Source organism: Hypomesus transpacificus, chromosome 15 (genome assembly GCF_021917145.1).
Source record: "Hypomesus transpacificus isolate Combined female chromosome 15, fHypTra1, whole genome shotgun sequence".
NCBI classification, from domain to species: domain Eukaryota; kingdom Metazoa; phylum Chordata; class Actinopteri; order Osmeriformes; family Osmeridae; genus Hypomesus; species Hypomesus transpacificus.
The window spans coordinates 12,447,057-12,467,954 of NC_061074.1; the positions used below are offsets into that span (position 1 = coordinate 12,447,057).

The 20,898-nt window shown below is 48.5% G+C and overlaps 2 protein-coding genes across 2 annotated transcripts; one reads left to right on the top strand and one right to left on the bottom strand.

Moving 5' to 3' along the window:
- On the bottom strand, positions 1–5,641 carry tsr1 (TSR1 ribosome maturation factor). The gene is given in 16 exon segments (XM_047036285.1): positions 1–312; positions 442–516; positions 650–790; positions 960–1,035; positions 1,037–1,077; positions 1,194–1,326; positions 1,478–1,588; positions 1,728–1,887; positions 2,021–2,223; positions 3,105–3,301; positions 3,392–3,539; positions 3,683–4,134; positions 4,310–4,444; positions 4,552–4,780; positions 4,870–4,973; positions 5,334–5,641. Coding segments are annotated over 16 exon segments (2,604 nt in total). The 5' UTR covers positions 5,554–5,641; the 3' UTR covers positions 1–133.
- A 253-nt stretch (positions 5,642–5,894) lies between these two features.
- Positions 5,895–19,445, top strand: taok1a (TAO kinase 1a). The gene is made up of 20 exons (XM_047036279.1): positions 5,895–6,379; positions 9,052–9,311; positions 9,426–9,497; positions 10,327–10,428; positions 10,536–10,581; positions 10,760–10,856; positions 11,035–11,148; positions 11,279–11,370; positions 11,646–11,739; positions 11,884–11,965; positions 12,079–12,246; positions 12,350–12,580; positions 12,720–12,851; positions 12,968–13,204; positions 13,388–13,516; positions 13,616–13,819; positions 13,928–14,167; positions 14,263–14,475; positions 14,609–14,791; positions 14,931–19,445. Exons 2-20 carry the CDS (start codon positions 9,180–9,182, stop codon positions 15,462–15,464), a joined length of 3,102 nt encoding a protein of 1,033 aa, XP_046892235.1. The 5' UTR covers positions 5,895–6,379; positions 9,052–9,179; the 3' UTR covers positions 15,465–19,445.
- Positions 19,446–20,898: the final 1,453 nt, after the last annotated feature.

The following is a 20,898-nucleotide window of genomic DNA, read 5'->3' on the forward strand; positions in this document are numbered from 1 at the left end:
TTTTGATCAAACTGGTTTATTTGATATAAACGACAATCCCGTTCCTAGACAAAAAATGTACTTTTTCAACGTCCATGCAAGTCCATTTATGTTCATTGAGTCCAAGTGTCTCAGTAACTTGGATGGCTGTGTTCTACTCCATGTCCAAATCCTCAAACTCCTCCAACCCCTCTCTCTTGACCCAGGGCAGGGACAGGGGCACGTAGGGGTCAAACGTCCAGCGGGGGTACACTCTCTTGTACAAGTTCATCATCACAGTATCCTGGGAGCGCATCTGGTTGTCAAACACACACTTCATGTGTCCGTGAGTTCCTAGAGAGAGTAACACACACACACGCGCAGGTAAAGGGCTGGGTGAGTGGCCAGTTCGAGGGGGGGAAAACACTGAATCCAAAACAAAAATAAGAGAGAGAAACTGAGATAGTGAGTAGGGGTCCTGACCTAGAGCCTCCTTAATGTGTCCTCTCCTGCCCCATTTGGTTCTCAGCTCCACAGGTTTAAACCACAGGATGTCCTCTGGAAAACAACAGAGAAGAACACGGCCGCCACAGGGGCGGGTCTAGATAACTGGGCCCGCCCACAATGAAACCCCAGCAGTGAGTCCCTGTGTGTGTGGGGGGGGGGGCTCCGTAGCTCCGCCCTCTCTCACCTCTGTTGAAGAACATGTACCGGACGACGGCGGAGCGCTTGTTGATCTTGAAGGGGTGTCCGCTCAGAACGATCCTCTTCAGCATCACGCGCTGGGGGTCGCAGCTCAGCAGGGTGCCCGTGGCGACCAGGTCCTGTACACCTACAGGGAGAGAGAGAGGTGGGCGAGTCAGGCTCAGACACACACACTCACTCACTCTACTGCGATGGTCATGTGGAAGGGGGTGAACACATGACACCATTCATGAACAGGTTACAGGCCAAAGGTATTGGAGTATGAAGGGGTAAGGCAGTCAGCCCAGAGGCCTTACCGTCCTCCCTCTGTTTGAAGAGCAGTACCCCAGCCGTGGGGAAGGTGATGGGGGCGTACACGGACACCACGGTGGGGGGTGTCGGGACGCATGAAGCGCTCCATCTTATGCTTGTCAGCTGAAGGGAGAGAGAGAGAGAGAGGCCGTCTTAAAACAGTCTGAAGAGTTACTTAACATGACTGTCTCGGACTGAAATGTTCCCGTGCCGTCTCTTGCGACGCCCGTCTGTTGTACCCGAGGTGTGCTGGGAGAAGACAGGGGAGGCCCTGAACCTCCTGAAGCCGCAGTGGAACACCAGCTCCTCTTTCGACTTGATGGGCTCCGTGTTGCTGGGGTGTCTCCTCACCAGCAGGTGCATGACCGACATCTGGGGTCAAAGTGAGAGCACACGATGAGAGACCCATGTCAGATAACGCGTCCATAGCAGAACCGGCCCTGGACCTGTTGGAAGCAGCTAAACGCCCTCCCCGTGCTTGGCAGGGGATGAGGGTGGATGCGGGAGGCCGTCTCCTTCCTACCTTCTGTTCGTGAGGCAGCAGGGAGACCACCACCAGGGGGTGGCCGGTCTGGACGCTCTCCATCACCGAGGGGGGGACGTCCAGGATGTGGAGGGTGACGTACCAGCCCACCTGCAGACGGAGGGAGGGGTGTGAATGAGGACAGGCGGGGGGGGGAGATCAGGTGGGAGGCGTGTGTGTATTGGATATGGATGTCTCTCTCACACACACACACACACACTTGTTCACACACACACACACACACTCGTACCACGGCTCCCTCCTCGTCCTGCGCGGCCTCGGCCAGGACGCGGCGGCGGGTGCGCTCAAAGCTCTGGAACTGGAAGATGCGGGAGTAGTCCAGCGGCAGGTTCTCCAGGGGGTCCCAGGGAGAGGAGCGGAAGCTCTTCAGCCCCCTGTAGCGCTGGAACCTGGGGGGAGGAGGTGGACGAGAGAGGGGGGAGGAGGTGGACGAGAGAGGGGTGAGGGAGGGGAACAAGGCCTATGGGGGGGGGGGGGGGGGGGGGGGGGGGGGGGAGGGTGCCAGGAACGGCCGGTCTTTACCTGGTCTTAGCTGTTCTGTCGAGGGGCGTGTCCACCTCATCTGGGAACATCACATTGGCCCGAGCTTCGCGGTAGCGTTTCAGCCCCTCCCCTTCTTCGGCCTCATCCATTTGCTCGTCGTAGCGGTCGGTGCCCGCGCGCTCCGTGGAGGTCAGCTCCTCCTCTTCCTCCTCCTCGTCTGACGGACAGTCTGATTCGGCGGCCTAGAGCACAGGAAATAGACAGGCCTGGTTCTATGTAGTGCAGTTGTGCAATGCCTTACACACAGGGAACAACAATATATCAAGGGAACTCTAGATAAACCTGTGTGCATACACCTTCAATGTCTGTAGCTGGGTCGACCTGATTTCCAGTCATTGGCAGTGGGTTTCTTAAGGGACGTTTATCATCAAAGAAGCAGCCCTCTGGGGTTCTCAAAGGACTGGCACAAACGTCCAGGAGACACGAGGGGGGATCCACACAGCACAGACTCAACTTCCAACCCCTTGAACAGTTCAAGCTGTAATAATAATCCTCCTCGTCCACTGTGCCATTTCCCCTATTGTTAACATCTCAGAGAGGGTCCTGTGGGCCGGAGGCGGACTTCAAACCACATGCTAATTAGGATTCAAAGAAAACAGATGGAGCTGAAGCCTTTCCACGTAAAGCCGTCCCCCGTCCCCCCCCTCAACCCTCTTTCAAGCATGGCTGTTATAAATAAATGCCCGCCCCTTCCCCTCGTCCAGACAGGAAGCGTCGTCCGTAGAACAGGAAGACAGGAGACTCCTCTCGGGACCCCAGCTCCAAACACTATTGTTGGACTGACTAGCCTGGCACTGTGGGCCAGAGGCAGACACTGAGAAAACAAACAGCACCTTTCCATCTGACCGGAACACTAACCGCTGGGTCACGTATGCACTCCTCTGCCCCCACACCCTCTCCGCCCAGGTGGGTGTCAGCCCACCATTATGTGCTTCCACCGTCTCCGTGGCAACAAGGAGAGGGGGTAAACAAACCCACGCTGACCTTTCAAAACACCAGGTGCCCCAAGGCTGAATTCCAGCTGATCCTGTGGCTAGATATGCGTGTCTGAATGGGAGTTCACCTGGGAGTCAATATCCTCTTCGTCCTCGCCATCCATTGTGTCATCGATCATTTTGTCGTCATCCTCATCATCATCATCGTCCTCATCGTCACAGCTTTCTTCGTCGCCCTCGCCATCGTCTTCGTCCACAATCCAGGTTGCCTGGTAATCGGACGTACCCTTCGGAACCTTCATCACCCGCCTGGTTTTCCTGGTCTCTGTCAAGAGGCAAGTGGACACGTTTGGGTTGACCTTCCCAGCCAGCGCAGCTATCACATCCACCTCTCGGGGGGAACCCCCCCCTTTACCTTCAGCCTCCAGCAGCTCAGAGTCTGTGGGCCACGTCTGCTCTCCGTCCATGGGGTCCACCTCGGCCTCGGCCTGCAGAGCCTCCCTGCGGGACGGGTCTGCCTTCATCAGCACGCGCACCGACTCCGCGTCATCGCCGCCTCCGTCCTACAGAACACACACACACGGCACGCAAAGCTTCAGGTGGGATCGACTGGACACGATTTCTATCCATTTCATTCACAAGACTGTTACCGACTTACATTTTTGGAGAGAGAGAGAGACTTTAAGGAGAGCCCGGATTCACCCACCTGCACGTCCATGTCGCCTCCCTTTCCAGGCTTGGCTGGTCGGGGTGCGGTGGGGTTGAGGCTGAGGGGGTCTACGGGGGCGTCCACCTGGCTGAGCTGGAAGTCCCCGTGGCCAGAGATGTGCACCAGCCTGTCCACCTGCAGAGCACAGCCTCTGACGTAGCCAGAGACGCGCAGGGTCCCCAGACCGGTGGGCGCGCCTCCCGTCTCCTGGGCAGTGTGGGGGGTGTAGCTGACCTGCTGTGCCAGGAGGTGGGGGCGACGGGAGCGGAAGCCCAGCTTCCTCTGTTTCTGAGAGCCCAGGTGTCGGAGCAACAGAGTGGTATCCTGCTCAGAGTCCAGGGGGAAGAGGCGGGCGTCTGGGAAGCGGTTCTCTGCTATCTTTGCCAGATTACGTCTCGACTCCACGCGCTTCTTCACAGCCAGGTCCGACACACCTTGGCAGACCAAAGCTGGGGACCAAATGGAAAAGTGTGGAAGTTGATGATAGGAATCTTCATAAAATATCAACCAAATATAGATTTGATGACCTGAAGCTTTACACAACAAACTGGTTGTTTGATGGTTGGTCTGACTGACCGAGCACATTGTTTATGTTTGTGTGCATTTACTTGTACAATGTCTCACCGTGACTTGGCAGGCCCTGTGCAAACAGACAGGAGAGACAGTAGTCACCATAGCTGTCCCAACCGTCCTGGGAATCCAGCACAAACACCAGGCTGTCAGACACCTTTGCTACATCTAGCAAAGAGTGCATGTCCTCTGAAGGGAAGGAGAGAGCACACACAGGCAAAACAAGCTTTAAACCCATCGCTTAAATAGAAGTCACCATTTTTTTAACAACAGTCACATTCCCGTGAGTTAACTACCTGGGTTTGGACGCAGGAAGATGAACCTCTGTTTGAAGCGAGGCAGGACCATGCTAAAGCTGTCGTTAACTCCACTGACACTCTGTTCCTGACGCACAACACCTCCAGACCCCTCCCCACGTAGCATTTTAGTGACAGCCTCCGCATCAACCGCAGCATGGAGGGCCACCACAGACACCAAGTGGGGGGGGCCGTCACGACTGCCCAGGCGACGCTTCTCTGTCAGGACCTGAACAGAGACGCATGAACTCTTCCACGTTAACAGATGCAATCGCCTTTAACTGACGTCACCACATGTATTCTTTCTGTTGGATTTACCTGATCCTTCTTATTCCTGCGCAGCTGGTTGGCTTTGTGTCTTCTGTCCATCTTCCTTTGCTCTTTCCTTTGTTTTTTGGTTAGAACGGTTACACCCACTCGTCCTGTTTGGAGAGACAACCTTCTAAAATGCATGTCCATCTCAAGCCCTTATAGTCTACATGACTGACACTAGTCTAGTGCAACTCCACAATACCATGGAGGTACAGCTAGCCATACAGGAGATAGCGTTTGATCACGCATTCGATATCAATCTAGCAATGTCCGTTTTACCTGACATCTGGTCATTTATAAAAGGGAATCTATATCTTGTTTTTTTTCGTAGTCTTAAAAAAACATAACTTTTCCATATCACAACACTGTACATTACATGCACACGTGTTCGGATTGCACTATGCAAGCTACCGTTTACACCAAGATATCTCTAGTAGTTACTCTCTTCTCCAGATAGGGACGTGGCTTACCTTTGTTCTCCCTCTCGATTTCACCCTTAGTCCGATGCTTGCCATGTTTATGAATCTTGTTTTTCTGTTTGAACACTCCAGCTCTATGACCCTGTTGCTGTTCCTCACCAGCAGCCATTTTCGCCATGCGAGTGTGGTAGGATGAACTCCTTCCGCATTTCGCAACTTCTTCTTGCAGTTGGGATGTGGTAGATGGCCAAAGACTAGTTGCTTGTGACATCTACTGTTCATTCCGGAGAATTGCAACATCTAAATTCATTTCCCTGATTTTGACAGACAAACTGATAAATCAGTAGATCGCTGCATGAGCAAATGTACATTAACAATGTGTATAAAATCATTAAAATCGATCCCAACTTATTCAAAATGTTTTGCTCTGGAAATGAAGTCAAGTACTGTCTTCGGAATGGTATGGTATCGTCAACCACTCTTGTTTCAACTTTGGACATACCTATTTATATGAAATCTCTGTTTATATGCTGTCTTGTCTGAAACGTAGCCTACACTGTCTCCGCCCCTGGAAGTTAGGGATCTTGGCCGCCTTGCTCTGCTCCATGCTTTTAGGTCAGAGGGAGTTTACAGTGATAGGGCGGAACTAACGTTTCAGGAACTGAGACTAGAGGAAAATTAAGCTTCAATTTAATTACTGCAGAGTTTAGTCGTGTTGGTCGACCACTCCAATCTCCCAACGACATCAAGGGTGCGGTCGCAGTTTGTTTGGGGGTGTTTACAGGGTGTTCCCTGAACTTCCTTCATATTTTCCCTGCTGTATTTGTCACGGAGGGAGGCGGTAGAACCGAACGCACGGCAGCCATCTTTGGAACCTGCCTGGCTTCGAGATCTTGGGCCCCTGTTAGTTCAAGGGTGGAGACTTTAGACAGCAATATTGTTCAAAAATAGAGCAAGGAATTTGTTGACAACTTCGAAAACCCTCAGCGATCGGTCCAAGAGCGGTATTACACGGGACAAAATACAGATCCGGCACTCCTGTTCCAAATCGGCTGAACCACACGACACACTACGCGTAAACCTGGCCTGTCGGAAGGGTGAGCAATGAGCAAGTTAGCTAGCAATGTTAGCTATCCCAATGTCCATGTTAGCTATTAGCTAACAAGTATTTATACGATAGTAGTGGCTAGGTATCTTGACATTTTGACTATTCGGTGTTTGGTGATGTAATTCATACCTTGCTAGCTGCTAGCATAGCGAATACTTGCGAAAGTTTGCGAGTTAAAGAATTGTCATACCACATTTGTATGTACTGTAATTCGCAGAAAATGGCTAGTGCTAATAGTAGTGGGTTAGGCTAGGCGAGTACTGCCTGGGCGAGCTTGCTAAAGTACAGCAAATTTTGTCTGCGAAGTAAGTACAAGAGAATGTAGTGCTGTGTGTGTATAGTCGGTTTCGTAATCTATCAATGCAAATCTTTTAACTAAACTTGTCGTGGTCGTAGACACGGTTGCTTATTAGTTAGTTCTGCTAACTATCATACCTGGTTAGCCAACCAGATGTCACCCAGTTGTTAATGTGAACACGTAGCTAGCAAGTGCTAGTAGGGGCTAGCTTTAGTAGTCTAGCTTGGATCCTTGTGGATGATAAAAACCGATTGTACATAAGGGGATGCAAAGCTTTGTCTTAGACTTGTGTAAACAAGTGTTGCAAACACGGTCTTGTTAACACTTTGTTTTCCAAGACGGCAGTAGTTGGCTATATCCATCAAATTCACTCAATAAGCCCATGCCATGTTACATTAAAAAAAATCATTGACATTAGATCGCTAGCTATTTCGATATTATGCAACTGTTGTCATTACTCAAGACCAGCATTTGGATGCCTGGACATACAATGATTCATAACTTTTGGGAGGGTCTTGTGTCCAGTTAGACACAAGACTGTGTTACAGTTTTTCGCTATTTGGGTGAAACAAACCAGACATTTTACATTGATATTAGTTGCTAAAAATGTGCTGGAACCCTGCCACTTACAGAAGCCTCCTAAAATGATTCATAGGGCTTTAATGTTGGTAACAAAAAGCACTGTTCAGCGCAACGCATCTCATAATGCTTATTACATGCCTGTATTTGACTACACAGTCATGACAACTGATTCATGAAGACTTACATTACAGGGTGGGGAAATAATCTGGTTTGTTTAAACTAGAAGTAAGCTATAGGGCTAAGATTGTAAGTTGCGTGCTACGCACAGACTTATTTAGTCTCCAAAGAAGACTGATGGAGCCAGTAATTGCTGATCAGGCCCCATTCCCACCCCCTATAGCTGAGCGAACAGGAAATGCAGTGCAGTGAGAGCATGCAGAGGGAATTCCAGACCTCCAGCTTTGTTGTCCAGTCCGACCGCATTCTTGCTGTCTGTAGCCTGTGTGTGTGCCTGTGTGTCAGGTGGCATGCAGGGGTGTTTAATCTAAAGGTGTTAGTCATCAGGGCTGCTGTCACCCTCACGTGTCATCAGCAGGCTGAAGACGAGCCTCATTCACCAGCAATGTCGTACATAACAATGGCAATAAAGAGCCACAGTCCCACACATGTTAATGAGACTTCATTTCAGGGCTAAAGCTGCATCTGTGTGGGCTGGGGGCTATGGGGGGGGGGGGGGGGGGGGGGGGTCATCCAGTTGTTGTTGTTGTGGGACAAAAGATGTCTACTACAGGGACTGAGGGCTGTTCCTCCCAGGCCTACAGAGGAGCAGTCTTGTGACTCTGGCATCAGCTCTAGTCATCTGAGCAGCGCCGGGGAAACTTCCCCCAGTGGTCTGGCTGGGTCTTGCCTATCCACTCCAACAATTAACCCAGGAACCAAAACCGAACCGCAGAGTCAAACTTTTGGTCGTCAGTGAGGTGTACGCTCGATTTAGTGTTGTTGTCAATTAGCTGCGTGTGTTTTTGGTGAGGTTAGGAAGGTCTCATTTTGGTTGATTTGTACTGACTGAAGCATCATTCAAAAGCATCAGGGTTGGCCTATATGCTTATTTTTGTATGAGTGGGGTGGCTGTAAGTGTCAAGGTAATTAATGACTTGAATCAGGTCATGATTAAACCGTGTCTTGTCTCGTGATTCCTTTTCACGAGTCAAAGTAGTTTGGTTGGATTGATGGAATGCTCTTGTACATGCCATGCCTACAGAGCTCATACCTCGTCCTCCTTAGTCACACTGTTGTAATGTTGGTTTCTTTGTGTGAGGTTATCAACAGCAAGGCTATTTTCTTTTGTCTTCCCCAGTACTTGTGTCTGTCACCGTGCCAGTGATGGAGCAGGAGGGTGTTGGGGAGGGGAGGTTGTCAGGACACAGCCCGCTTGGCTTTCTTACTGTAGTTGCTGTTGTTGCTATGGAAACAGGCGACTGATCTCTCCCTGCCTTTACCAGAAAAGGACCCAGAGCTTTAACTGGCCAGTCTCCAGAGCGGGTTTGACATCACTGGCCAGTGAGCGCAGCTCTGCCCTCCCCGTCTCCTGTTATGATGGTACTGAGGGACACTCGGAAGGCTGGGGTCCCAGAGCAGGACCTGCCATTTCAACAAGCCCCTCTCGTTTTACGGCATCCAGTCTCGCAACACCTCACAACACCGTGTAAAATACCGTGCCTGCCTCGCCCGGAGCAGTGCCTGCCTCGCCCGGAGCAGTGCCGGCCTCGGGCCCATGTTTCCCGAGTAACCGTGATGGGCCCGCTGACCCCCCCTCTCCCCCCCCCCCCCCCCCCCCACAGGTACTGACACGCATGAGGCGGCTGTCCTGCAGATGAGCCATCGGCGGGGGCTGTTGCCTCGCTGTCGCAGATCCAGATAGTCCCTGGCAGCGGCGACACTGCCCCCTCCCCCCCTCCCGGTCCTCAGCATGCCCAACAGCAGCCGGGCTGGGAGCCTGAAGGACCCCGAGGTCTCCGACCTGTTCTTCAAGGAGGACCCTGAGAAGCTCTTCTCAGACCTGCGGGAGATCGGCCATGGAAGCTTCGGAGCCGTCTACTTTGTAAGTGTCACTGGGACCGCGAGGTCGGACCCTCAAAGTCTTAACATGGAGCTGGAGTTACTGAACTGATGTCTGAGTGGAGGGCAAAGCGCTAATGGGTGTTTTCTTGTACAGGCACATGATGTTCGGACAACTGAGGTGGTGGCCATTAAGAAGATGTCTTATAGTGGAAAGCAGTCCAATGAGGTAAGAGTGAGCATGAAGACCCTTTTTGTCATCCGGGTCATGACCTCACCAAATCTCCTCACGTGTACATATGGGTACCCGGTTAGGAGCCCTTGTTTATGTTGTTGTCGGTGATGTATGATGAGTTTTAGCTGCAAGGCTGCTCCAAGATTAAAGAGGACAACTGTGCCCCAGTATTCTGAGTCATGATCACTTACCAGTTTTGCAGCTTTATGGATGCCTTCCAGCTGAATGCGTCATTTTGTTTTTGTTGAAGTGCCCCGTTTGCCTCACTTCCAAACAAATTGCGTTCACTGAGTGATGTCGTCTGTGTTTCACTTCATGGAATAATGAACTCTTAGGACAAGATACAGTCCACCAATCCCATGGTACTTAATTTAATCAGGTGTCTAACAGCACCATGTATAATGTCCTCACGAGCGTCGTTCTAAAGCTTTAGTGGGTTCACACAGTGAGCAGGCTCGGTGACATTCTGGCTGATACAGCGTACTTCTGCAATGCCTGTCATCAGCCAGTTTGGGTCAACCAAGTCAATTCTAGGTTTGCTTCGAATATGGCCTCTTGTTTCTCTCTACTGTTGGGATGAAAATCTTTGTCCAGTGACTGGTTTAGGTTATTTGTCAGAGAAACTGTTACACGGGGACACATTCACCCTGACGGTCACCATTATTAGATTTGTTTCTTGTCTAAAAAGCTTCAATTACATAATTGATTCTTCGAGGGAATTGGAGTCTAGATCAAAGGATTCCTATCTAGGACACTGGACGTGCACTTGTGGTATATGGGTGTTGGTTGATGGTAATTTTTCTTGTACTTTGTCTCATCCTAGAAATGGCAGGACATAATCAAGGAGGTGAAGTTTCTCCAGAGAATACAGCACCCCAACAGCATAGAGTACAAAGGATGCTACCTGAGAGAGCACACAGCCTGGGTAAGTCTTCCGTTTGACAATAGCAAATTGGTGACATTGCAGTTAAGTTGGATCAATTGTATATCATCTTACAAAAGTCTCACAACGTTTTATTTCTCCCCTCACAGCTGGTCATGGAGTACTGTCTGGGCTCTACCTCCGACGTACTGGAAGGTAAATTCAGCATTTAGTGAATTTACCTTCACTAAATTTTTATTTTCTTCACTTTTTATTTTCTTCGATCAGTGATTAATAGGTTGTGTATCTTCCCCGGGATTGTCCCATGTGATTTCCTCATGAATTTTCCTCATGAATTGCAACACCCTGATCTCCTTTTGTCTACCTGCGCCAGTTCACAAGAAACCTCTCCAAGAAATGGAAATCGCAGCGATTACCCATGGTGCTCTGGAGGGCTTAGCTTATCTCCATTCCCACAACATGATTCACCGGTACGTGTGTGTGTGTTGTTGTGTTTGTGTGTGTGTGTGTGTGTATGTTGTGGGTGTGTTAGGGGCCGAGTTGGAACATGTGCTGAGGGGCCCAGTATGTGTGCCAGTTATATCAAGCAGTACTGTCAGTTTATTGATTCAAGCCTCCGCCCTCGACTCATCACTGTGTGTTTTATAGAGATATTAAGGCTGGGAACATCTTGCTGACAGAGCCTGGCCAGGTGAAGCTTGCAGATTTTGGTTCTGCCTCCATTGCCTCTCCAGCCAACTCCTTTGTAGGGACTCCATATTGGTTAGTAATGATCTTCACCTATGAAAAGGAGACGTCTACTTTGTTTCCATCAAGCCAACGACATTCTCTTGGTCTACCTGGTCTGGCACCAAAGTGAGTGTGTGTGTGTATCTATTTTGTATTCCTTCAGGATGGCCCCAGAGGTGATCTTGGCCATGGACGAGGGTCAGTACGATGGGAAAGTGGACATATGGTCTCTGGGAATAACCTGCATCGAATTAGGTACTTACCCCTGGTCCATGTGGTCCACTTCAAGTCAGCAGTATCTCTCCTGTTGCTTTACTGCTTTCTGTTTTATCCCGCCTCAAAGTGGTGTTTGGCCTGCAGAGAGAGAGCTGCTGCTTCTCTGGCTCCAGTGAACCCTTTTGATAACGCGTGCCTGCTGTACCTTAGTGGGATCTTGCTCCTCCGCGTACTTTCTGCCCCTCTCATGTTTTACTGCTCATAGCCCGCGTGAATATACTAACCTGCGGTTTTCTCTGATCCTTGCTCTTCAGCGGAGAGGAAACCACCCCTCTTTAACATGAATGCGATGAGTGCCTTGTACCACATAGCACAGAATGAGAGCCCGACCCTGGAGTCAAGTGAATGGTGAGTAGTCCATTAGCAGTTGGTGAGCTACCTGACTTCTTTGTGAATAAATCTGTCCCCTACTTCAGGCCTAGTGGTTACTGGCATTGTCACCCTGACTCTCTTTTTCTTTTGTTTTTTCTCTCTCCGCCATCTTCTACTTAGGACGGATTACTTCCGAAATTTTGTTGACTCTTGCCTTCAGAAATTCCCCCAAGACAGACCCAACTCTGAGGAGCTGTTAAAGGTAAGAGAGCAACCCACGACATGGGCTTCGTTTTATCATCGGCATCCTCAAGCAGACAGGAAATGACAAACTCCTCCTCTGCTTTTCCCCCCCCCCTCCTCTTTTTCTCCCAGCATGCATTTGTACAGCGCGAGCGTCCCGATTCTGTCCTGATGGACCTCATCTTGCGGACCAAGGATGCCGTGCGGGAGCTGGACAACCTGCAGTACCGCAAGATGAAGAAGATCCTGTTCCATGAGGCCCACAACGGCCCTGCAGCCGAGGCCCAAGACGAGGATGAGGTCAGGCCTGCTCTCTGTCTTCTCCTGCACACCGGTCATCTCTCACAGAAAATGGCAACTCCTACGTGGGTATCCTCACCTGAGTGTGTGTGTGTGTTACCAGGAGCCAGAGAACAGCATGGGCCGAACGGGCACGGTGAACAGCGTGGGCAGGACAGGCACGGTGAACAGCGTGGGCAGTAACCAGTCCATCCCCAGCATGTCCATCAGCGCCAGCTCCCAGAGCAGCTCCGTCAACAGCCTGACGGAGGCAGGCGACGACAAGAGCGAGCTGGACATGATGGAGGGAGACCACACGGTCATGTCCAACAGCTCCGTCATCCACCTCAAACCGGTAGGCGCCTCCCCCTCCTCCCCCGTGTCTCGCAGGGTCGGAGTGGGACATTTGCGACGTGACGAACGAGGGGGGAAGGGGGGGATGTTGTGATCGCTTGTTGCTGAGACGCCCATGCTCTGTGTTGTGTTCACCCCAGGAGGAAGAGACCTCAGAGGAGTCTCAGGCTCACAGCCGGCCGACAGAGCCCATGTCTCCACCTGTCCACACTCCACGGCCTAAACACCAGCGCAACCGCGAGCACTTTGCCACCATACGCACAGCCTCCCTGGTAAGAGCGCCTTCCCCGCAGCATGACGGAGGACATCCTCACTGGGATCTCTGCAAGACGGCATGCGCCCAGTGCACAGTGCTGAACTGTGTGTGTGTGTGTATTCATCTTCCAAGGTCACCCGTCAGATGAAGGAGCACGAGCAGGACTCTGAGCTGCGGGAGCAGATGTCTGGGTATAAGCGCATGCGGCGGCAGCACCAGAAGCAGCTGATGGCCCAGGAGAACAAGCTGAAGGCAGAGATGGACGAGCACCGGCTGAGGCTGGACAAGGAGCTGGAGAACCAAAGGAACAGCTTCGCCCAGGAGATGGAGAAGCTCATTAAGAAACACCAGGGAGCCATGGAGAAAGATGTAGGCCATTTGGATCAAACTGGGTCCTAATGTGACTGTCGGGCTGAAGCTCACTTCAAGTGTTTGTTTTGACATGTTCTGGTGTTGTTGATAAATGAAGTTTAAAAGCCCACACACTTTTACCAAAGCCCTTTTTTTTTTTAAATACAGAAATGAATGTTGTCTTTGTTTTTCTCGCCGCAGGCAAAGACGTTCTCCAATGATGAGAAAAAGTTCCAGCAGCACATCCAGAGCCAGCAGAAGAAGGAACTGAGCAGCTTCCTGGAGTCTCAGAAACGAGAATACAAACTCCGCAAGGAGCAGCTCAAAGAGGTACACAAACTCACAGAGTGGAACTACAGTGGATTTGATTAGAACAAACTCAAATCCCAAATCGACTTGGCAAATACAAGTTTTCTCTCTGTTTCCTAGGAGTTAAACGAGAACCAGTCGACCCCCAAGAAGGAGAAGCAGGAGTGGCTGTCCAAGCAGAAGGAGAACTTCCAGCACTTCCAGGCGGAAGAGGAGGCTAACCTGCTGCGCAGACAGAGGCAGTACCTGGAGCTGGAGTGTCGCAGATTCAAGAGGAGGATTCTTGTCGCTCGCCACAACGTGGAGCAGGACCTGGTGCGCGAGGTCGGTCAAGTCAGCCTCCCTCGGTCACTTTTTCGTTTTCATTTCTCACAGGAGAGACTCCTATCTCACACTCCCCCACTGTGTGTGTGTGTGTGTGTGTGTGACCAGGAGCTGAACAAGCGTCAGACCCAGAAGGACCTGGAGCACGCCATGCTGCTGCGCCACCACGAGTCCATGCAGGAGCTGGAGTTCCGCCAGGTCAACACCATCCAGAAGATGCGGGCGGACCTGATCCGCACGCAGCACCTGACGGAGCTCACCAACCAGCAGGAGTACAACAAGAGGAGGGAGCGCGAGCTGCGGCGCAAGCACGTCATGGAGGTCCGCCAGCAGCCCAAGAGCCTCAAGGTGAGGACGCTGGCACGCTCACTGTCGTATCCTGACCCCTCCTCTGGCGGCTGTGGGCTCACGCCGTCTCCTCTCCTCCTGACCTTCTGTTCCAGTCCAAAGAGCTCCAGATCAAGAAGCAGTTCCAGGACACGTGTAAGATCCAGACCAGGCAGTACAAGGCCCTGAGGAACCACCTGCTGGAGAGCACGCCAAAGTCGGACCACAAGGCCGTCCTGAAGCGCCTGAAAGACGAGCAGACCCGCAAACTGGCCATCCTGGCTGAGCAGTACGACCACACCATCAACGAGATGCTGTCCACTCAGGCGGTGAGTCTTCTCTCTGTGTGTGTGTTTGTGTGTGTGTGTTCCTTTCCCAGGAGGACCTCGAGTGAGGGTGCAGCATGCTGACTACCAATGACATCACCCGCTTACTCCTTCTATATTCCCCCCCCGTCCTCAGTTGAGGCTGGACGAGGCTCAGGAGGCCCAGTGCCAGGTGCTGCGCATGCAGCTGCAGCAGGAGCTGGAGCTGCTCAACGCCTACCAGAGCAAGATCAAGATGCAGACGGACGCCCAGCACGAGCGCGAGAGGAAGGACCTGGAGCAGAGGGTGTCGCTCCGCCGGGCCCTGCTGGAGCAGAAGGTCAGATCCTGCGGTCCACACACTAACGCACAGCTTTCGGGGGGGGGGGGGTTCTCTCCATGATCTGTTATATTTAACACGGGTCGAAGGATGAAGGTTTGTGATTTTGACTGAAATGCTTTGTGCTTTGTGTGAACAGATCGAGGAGGAAATGCTGTCCCTGCAGAACGAGCGCCAGGAGAGGATCCGCAGCCTGCTGGAGCGTCAGGCCCGGGAGATCGAGGCCTTCGACTCGGAGAGCATGCGCCTAGGATTCAGCAACATGGTGCTGTCCAACCTCTCCCCTGAAGCCTTCAGCCATAGCTTCCCCGGGGCCCCCGGCAACTGGTCCCATCCCCCGACGCCCCACCAATCAGGGGGCTCCCAGGGTCATCACTGGGGAAGTGGGGGTGCAGGGGGAAGCCACCAAGGCAGCCATCACCACTACCACTCCAGTCAGGGGGGGTCCCCCATGCAACAGTCGTGGGGCCAAGGCATGCAGGCAGGTGGGGCCCCCCAGCCATGGGGCCACCCCTCAGCCGGTCCCCTGAGCTCCAGGGCTGGCGGAGGTCTGCAGAACAGCCCTCAGGGTCTGGGGAGGACAGGCTCCGGGGGGCGCGGCGAGCAGGCCATGAGCAGGAGCACCAGTGTCACCTCTCAGATCTCCAACGGGTCCCACCTGTCTTACACATAGGCTAGCCCCACAAGCCCTGGAGGACCACTGGAGGCGGAGGACCATGGACTCCACGGGAAGAGCAGTGAGGGACCAGGCCCCGGGCACAGTTTTGACTATCCACCCCTCTCCCAACCCTTCACCTCCCCTCTTAACTGTCCCATTTTGCAGGTGTGTGGGTGTGTATGGGAATAAATATTGCTCAGGTCAAAAGGGCTGAAAGAGGCATGGTTCCTCTATACAGCAAATATTGGCACACATCCAGATCAGTCCATTTGTCTATGTTAAACCCTTCAAGTGTCAACACTTCATATTCCCATTTTAATTTACAGCTCACACTCACTGATATTTGTTTTCCTCTCGTGCATGTACATAATATGATGCGCTCTTCACAGCCACTGCTTTCTGTTTGCACAAAGACTGCTGTTAGAAAAAAGCCTTTCGGCACGGCACCACGTTTACTTGGAGAAAAAAAGAAAAAAAAATTGGTGTGAAGCAGTCACAGCAAGATGAGGTTGTTCAGGAAATCCCAAAACATACAAAATCCCAGTGAACTTCAAATGCTCTGCTTTGTTGGCAAAATACTGTCCTCCTGTGCCAGTCTGCTGTTAGTCGTTTTAGTTCGATCCATTCCCAAATTAGAAGAATGTACCTGCTCTCTGCACCGACTCTGTAAACATTCAGATTTGATGCCACTTGCACAGTAGATTGACTACCCAAGTTGCTAGGAGCCAGGTCTGTTACAGGAGTTCCACGTCGTCTGTGAGGTTGGGAAACATAAGCTAGTAAGATCGCATGTTTGACTTTATATTTATTTGAATATAGCCAACCCTACTTAGTGCCAGTCAGTTGTTACAGAGTGTGGATAATGTTTATTTACTTTTAGGAAAGAAATTCTGTAGTTTTTTTTTTTTTTTTTTTAAGCAGTTTTATTTGTTACATTTTGTGTGTAGAACTTTCACCTTTTTGAGAAGATCAAAAGAGTGTTCTTCCACAGCATTATGTATCTTTCCTAGTTGTGATGGTGTGTTAATGAATACATTGCAATAGCAGTATGGATATATTTTTTTAATTGTCCATGGGTGAAAGACGTCCACACATCTTCACCACATCAGCCAAAATCGCCAGAACAGTCCAGTCGATGTTACTATTAATAATATGGTGCCTTTTTAACTGCTGGCACTGATGTGTCAGTTTCACTTGAGAACATGCACAAAATCTCCTGTTTTAGCCCCTTGATTTGCATTGATGGTAATTGTCTTGATTTCCAATAGTTGCCAATACAGCTTAGCACACTGGTGTTGATAGAAGAGAAAGAGAGAGAGATCTTAACATCCCATGATCTCTTTCTATCCTGAAGTTCTGTTTGTAGAGTGTTCATGTTGTGTGAGAGTAGAAATGTCATACTAAAACTGATGATTGTATATCCTTATCGGTTATCGTATTGACAGATAAGCAACACGGGATAGTTTGATTGATACAGGATTTTTCTAAGTGGTTGTTCTTGAGGGCTGGTTTTGGGAGCCCCTGCGGTGAGTGGAAGAACATGAATGTGTGAGCTGTTTCCACCTTGTGGAAGGTTCCGTATTATTCTGGGTTTTATGGTTTTGTGATACAACATTTTAATGCCTTTTATGTGGGACCATGATATCGGTCTGTTTTTTTTTTTTTTTTTTCAGTGCCTTTTTTTTTTTTAACTGCTGCCTTGTCAATGCACTTTATACAGCAAAAAATGCATACAGTAAAATGGATGTTATTTTCTAATGTTGGGCACGGCCCCCCGAGGTGTGTTGGCACTTCAGGTCCAGATGCAGAAACAGTGAGTTATTTAGAAGTGAAGAGGGCATGTATGACTGGAGGTGGTACATGTTGGTGTGGTTGAGGGCAACTTTTGCACCACCACGTTTGAGATTTAGTGCCAGTAAAACGGAGATTCTGTAGAATCTGTAGAAAACTTTGAAACTGATCTTGAGTGAATGTATTAAAGTTTGACTGAGGGGACAATTTTTTTACCTCAACAGCAGTCTTGGGCATAATATGGAGGACAGGCATTCTTGTGAACTGAAATATGTGATGGAATGATGCAAAACTAAGCAACACTAATGACTCATTGACCAACTTCATCACTATCTGAGACCCGTGGCAAGTGAACCAAGCACATATACTGTATACTAAGGACTGCTGTGTAGCATGTAAATACAACTCTACAAATATGTTGACATTGGCAAGCAGTTTTAAAAATGCATTAAGGTGGCAAAGCACTTAATAATTTACTTTGACCCTCAGTTATTTTCCCAGCACAGATCCCATAGCTTCCAAGTGTTTCATGATTAACTTCTTTCTAACCTACTTTCCTGTCAGCCTGCTTTCCCTAAACTAAGATTGCTTTTAGGGAGTGACTATCTCCATATGGAAGTTCGAAACACTTCACACATATATACAAAAGATCTAGAGATGATTAGGAAATATATCCTCCTATGAATCATTGAAGCAAAGCAAAATGTTAATATTGTGTATATTTACAATGTAAAAGAGATTAAACCTTTTAAAAACTAAACTTGCATTTTGGAAATAAGGAAACATGATCATCTCTAAGACTAACATTATTTAACTGATGGATTATGCAGATATTAGAAAATTTAAAGGAATATCGAAGACATTGATGTTGGGGTCTTTGAAAGTAGCTGATGAACCTGTGCTTGGTTGTACACTGATTCTAACTGCTCCTTTTGCCGTGCCTGCTCTTGCTTCATCTAGCTTTCCTGTTTCTATTATTCATTGTCCCCTTTGAAACCAACTATTGCAGTCAAGTGCCCCACCCCACAGATTGGTATGCCTTCTGATGTTCACATTGTTCACATTGTTCAATGTGATGCTGTCACTGTGCAACAAATAATAACTTCTCTTCACAAAAGTACTCGAAAGATTTATTTTTCAAGCAGCATGGTTGTTTTGTTTTTTTAACTATGTCCTCTGCTCTCCTCCAAAATCAATTATGATCTTATGTTACATTGGCTGTCCCAATACCTTCCCAACATTTTCCTTTTTAATTTCTATTTTAGAGGTGACAACAAAACCATTAGGCAGCTAATACATTGCTGTTTAATTCTGCAAAGTTGTCACTGATCAGTGGTTTGGAAAGAAGATGGAAAGGTATGGATTATTTAGAGGATGTAACTTTGCTTAACATTAAATGCCAATGGTTCGAATGTCAAGCCAGTCAAGCCTCACTTCAAACAGAAATGGACTAATGCCAACCTGAAGTTATCACACCTTCGATTCCGTGTTTTAAATCAATATTGTGAGAGGGAGACTACTTTAGGTATTTTTTATTCATAATTGTTTTAATCTCTTATAAGGCTTCTTCAACAACCTGAATATTTTTTTTTTCTCCATTATATTTTAAATATAATTGTAACATTGCCGTCAACTTTTGTCCTACTGACTGAACGTATGGAATACTGAATGAGAAATGGTCTTAAGAATATTGAGGTCCTCCCTCTGGTCAAACACTGTGCCATGACAGAGCTGCCCAGCCCAGCCATCACTGCTTTGTATCATCATCCTAGTCACCTGTTATTTGGGCTGATGGCATAAAATGATCAAAATGTAAGCATGCAAGCCAACTGCTGTGGTCATGTAGGCAATGTGGAAGCTGGAAAAGAATGGTGAAAGGCAACATTTTGAAGCAAAACAAAGAGGGGGTGTTTCTATGAGGATGTCAGTATTCTTCCTTGGCTCAGCGTTACCACTACAACTCATATAACCTGTATTAAAATGTATAGATTGTGAAACCTCTTATTGAATGTCTGAAAGATTATGAAGATTATACATACAAGTTGGAAAAAAATACAAAGTGGATTTAAATTGTGTAAAAAAGATTCATAAACAGAAGAATAAAAACTAGGATCAAATGTACTATTTTGTTTGTATTATAATTACCATTATGTTGGCGGAGGGATATTGAACAGAAATCAACTGTAATAAAGTAATTTTAGTATAGTCTGTGTCCTGTCTCTTATATTGAAAAAACTAACAAAATTGAAGCATGCATTTATAGTTTCTTGAACAGAAAAACGTGGGACCTTATGGTTGCTTTCTTCCACTCAAGTTCTAGCCCAGCAGTTGCGTATGTTGACACCCGGAAACTCCGTACTACGATGTAGCTAGCTAGCCAGCTAGCATGCAGGCTAGCAGGAAGGTGTTATCCTCGCAGAAAAGGTAAGACAGCAGTCTTGTAAAAATGTAGGTAAATGGCATCTTGTTACACAGCTAATTGAAAATGTACACAACAGCAAAATGCCTCTTCCTTATAGCTAGCTTGCATGGTTTTGGCAAAGTAGTTAAGTAGGGGGAGAACTCTCAGAAGATTGACTTAAAATAGATTTCGCCACTAAGGACAGCATATCCAACATACAAAATAAAGGAGAAAAACCAACATTATGTTATATAAGGACACTGATTTGATGTTTGAATGCTGACAACAGCTTGATTAATATATCACTTTTACGTTCAGGTGCCATGATGGTTTGTGAGCTCCTTCTTTCATCTATGTGGTTTCTTTATGTCATCTTCTGGGTCGAGACCATAAGTGTGTGGTTGTTCCTCTGCATCTTCTACCAGGACCGAGTATTCTACCTTTGGGGAGATGGGTAAGACTTTCCTGGTCCATGATCTCAAATAGTTGTTTAGCTAAACTACTTGTGCACATTGAATAGCATATAATTATATTTAATTCTACAGGAGGTTCGCTGATGATGATGATCCCAGTCAAATGCTGTACATTTTGAGCTGGTGAGAGGTCCTTTCAGTTTGACTTGTTGGAACAGATGACCATAATGATATGCATGGTTTTTACAAAGATATTCATCATAGACCATTAAACTCCTGCTTTAAACAATGCATTGGTTATCTTTCCACACAGGGTGGATCCCATAAGACTGTTGCAAACATGACAGAGTAGAGGAAGGAGACATGAAGAACAACATATCGAGAGCTGAGATTGGTTCCTGAGCCATGCGTGTGAAGCGCTTCCAAAGCACACCCTGAATAAGCCCCTCTGTGTGTCAGTTACCCTCTTGAAGCATGGTTATTATCAGAGTCAGACTTCCAGTACACATGAAGCATAACCAGTGATGTGGAAACTGCATAAAATGAACTGATGGTGCTTGTTAAATTGAGGAAGACCATGATTACTGTGTCGAGCAATAAGGACATTTTGTAGATTTTTGTAAAATGCCATTGTTTTTTCTATGGGTGTGTTCTTACGTTCATATTAGATGGGATACTTTCACATTGTCCTGGTTTGTGTTGTTTATGTTTGCTTAAAATGTTCTGGTTTCAACAAATAGAACATTGACATGTACTTGTGCTGTCATGTCTAAGGATATTTGTGCAATTTGTTTGTTTGTATTTATTCCAGTTTCCAAATGTTCAACACGCTGAGCATTCAAAC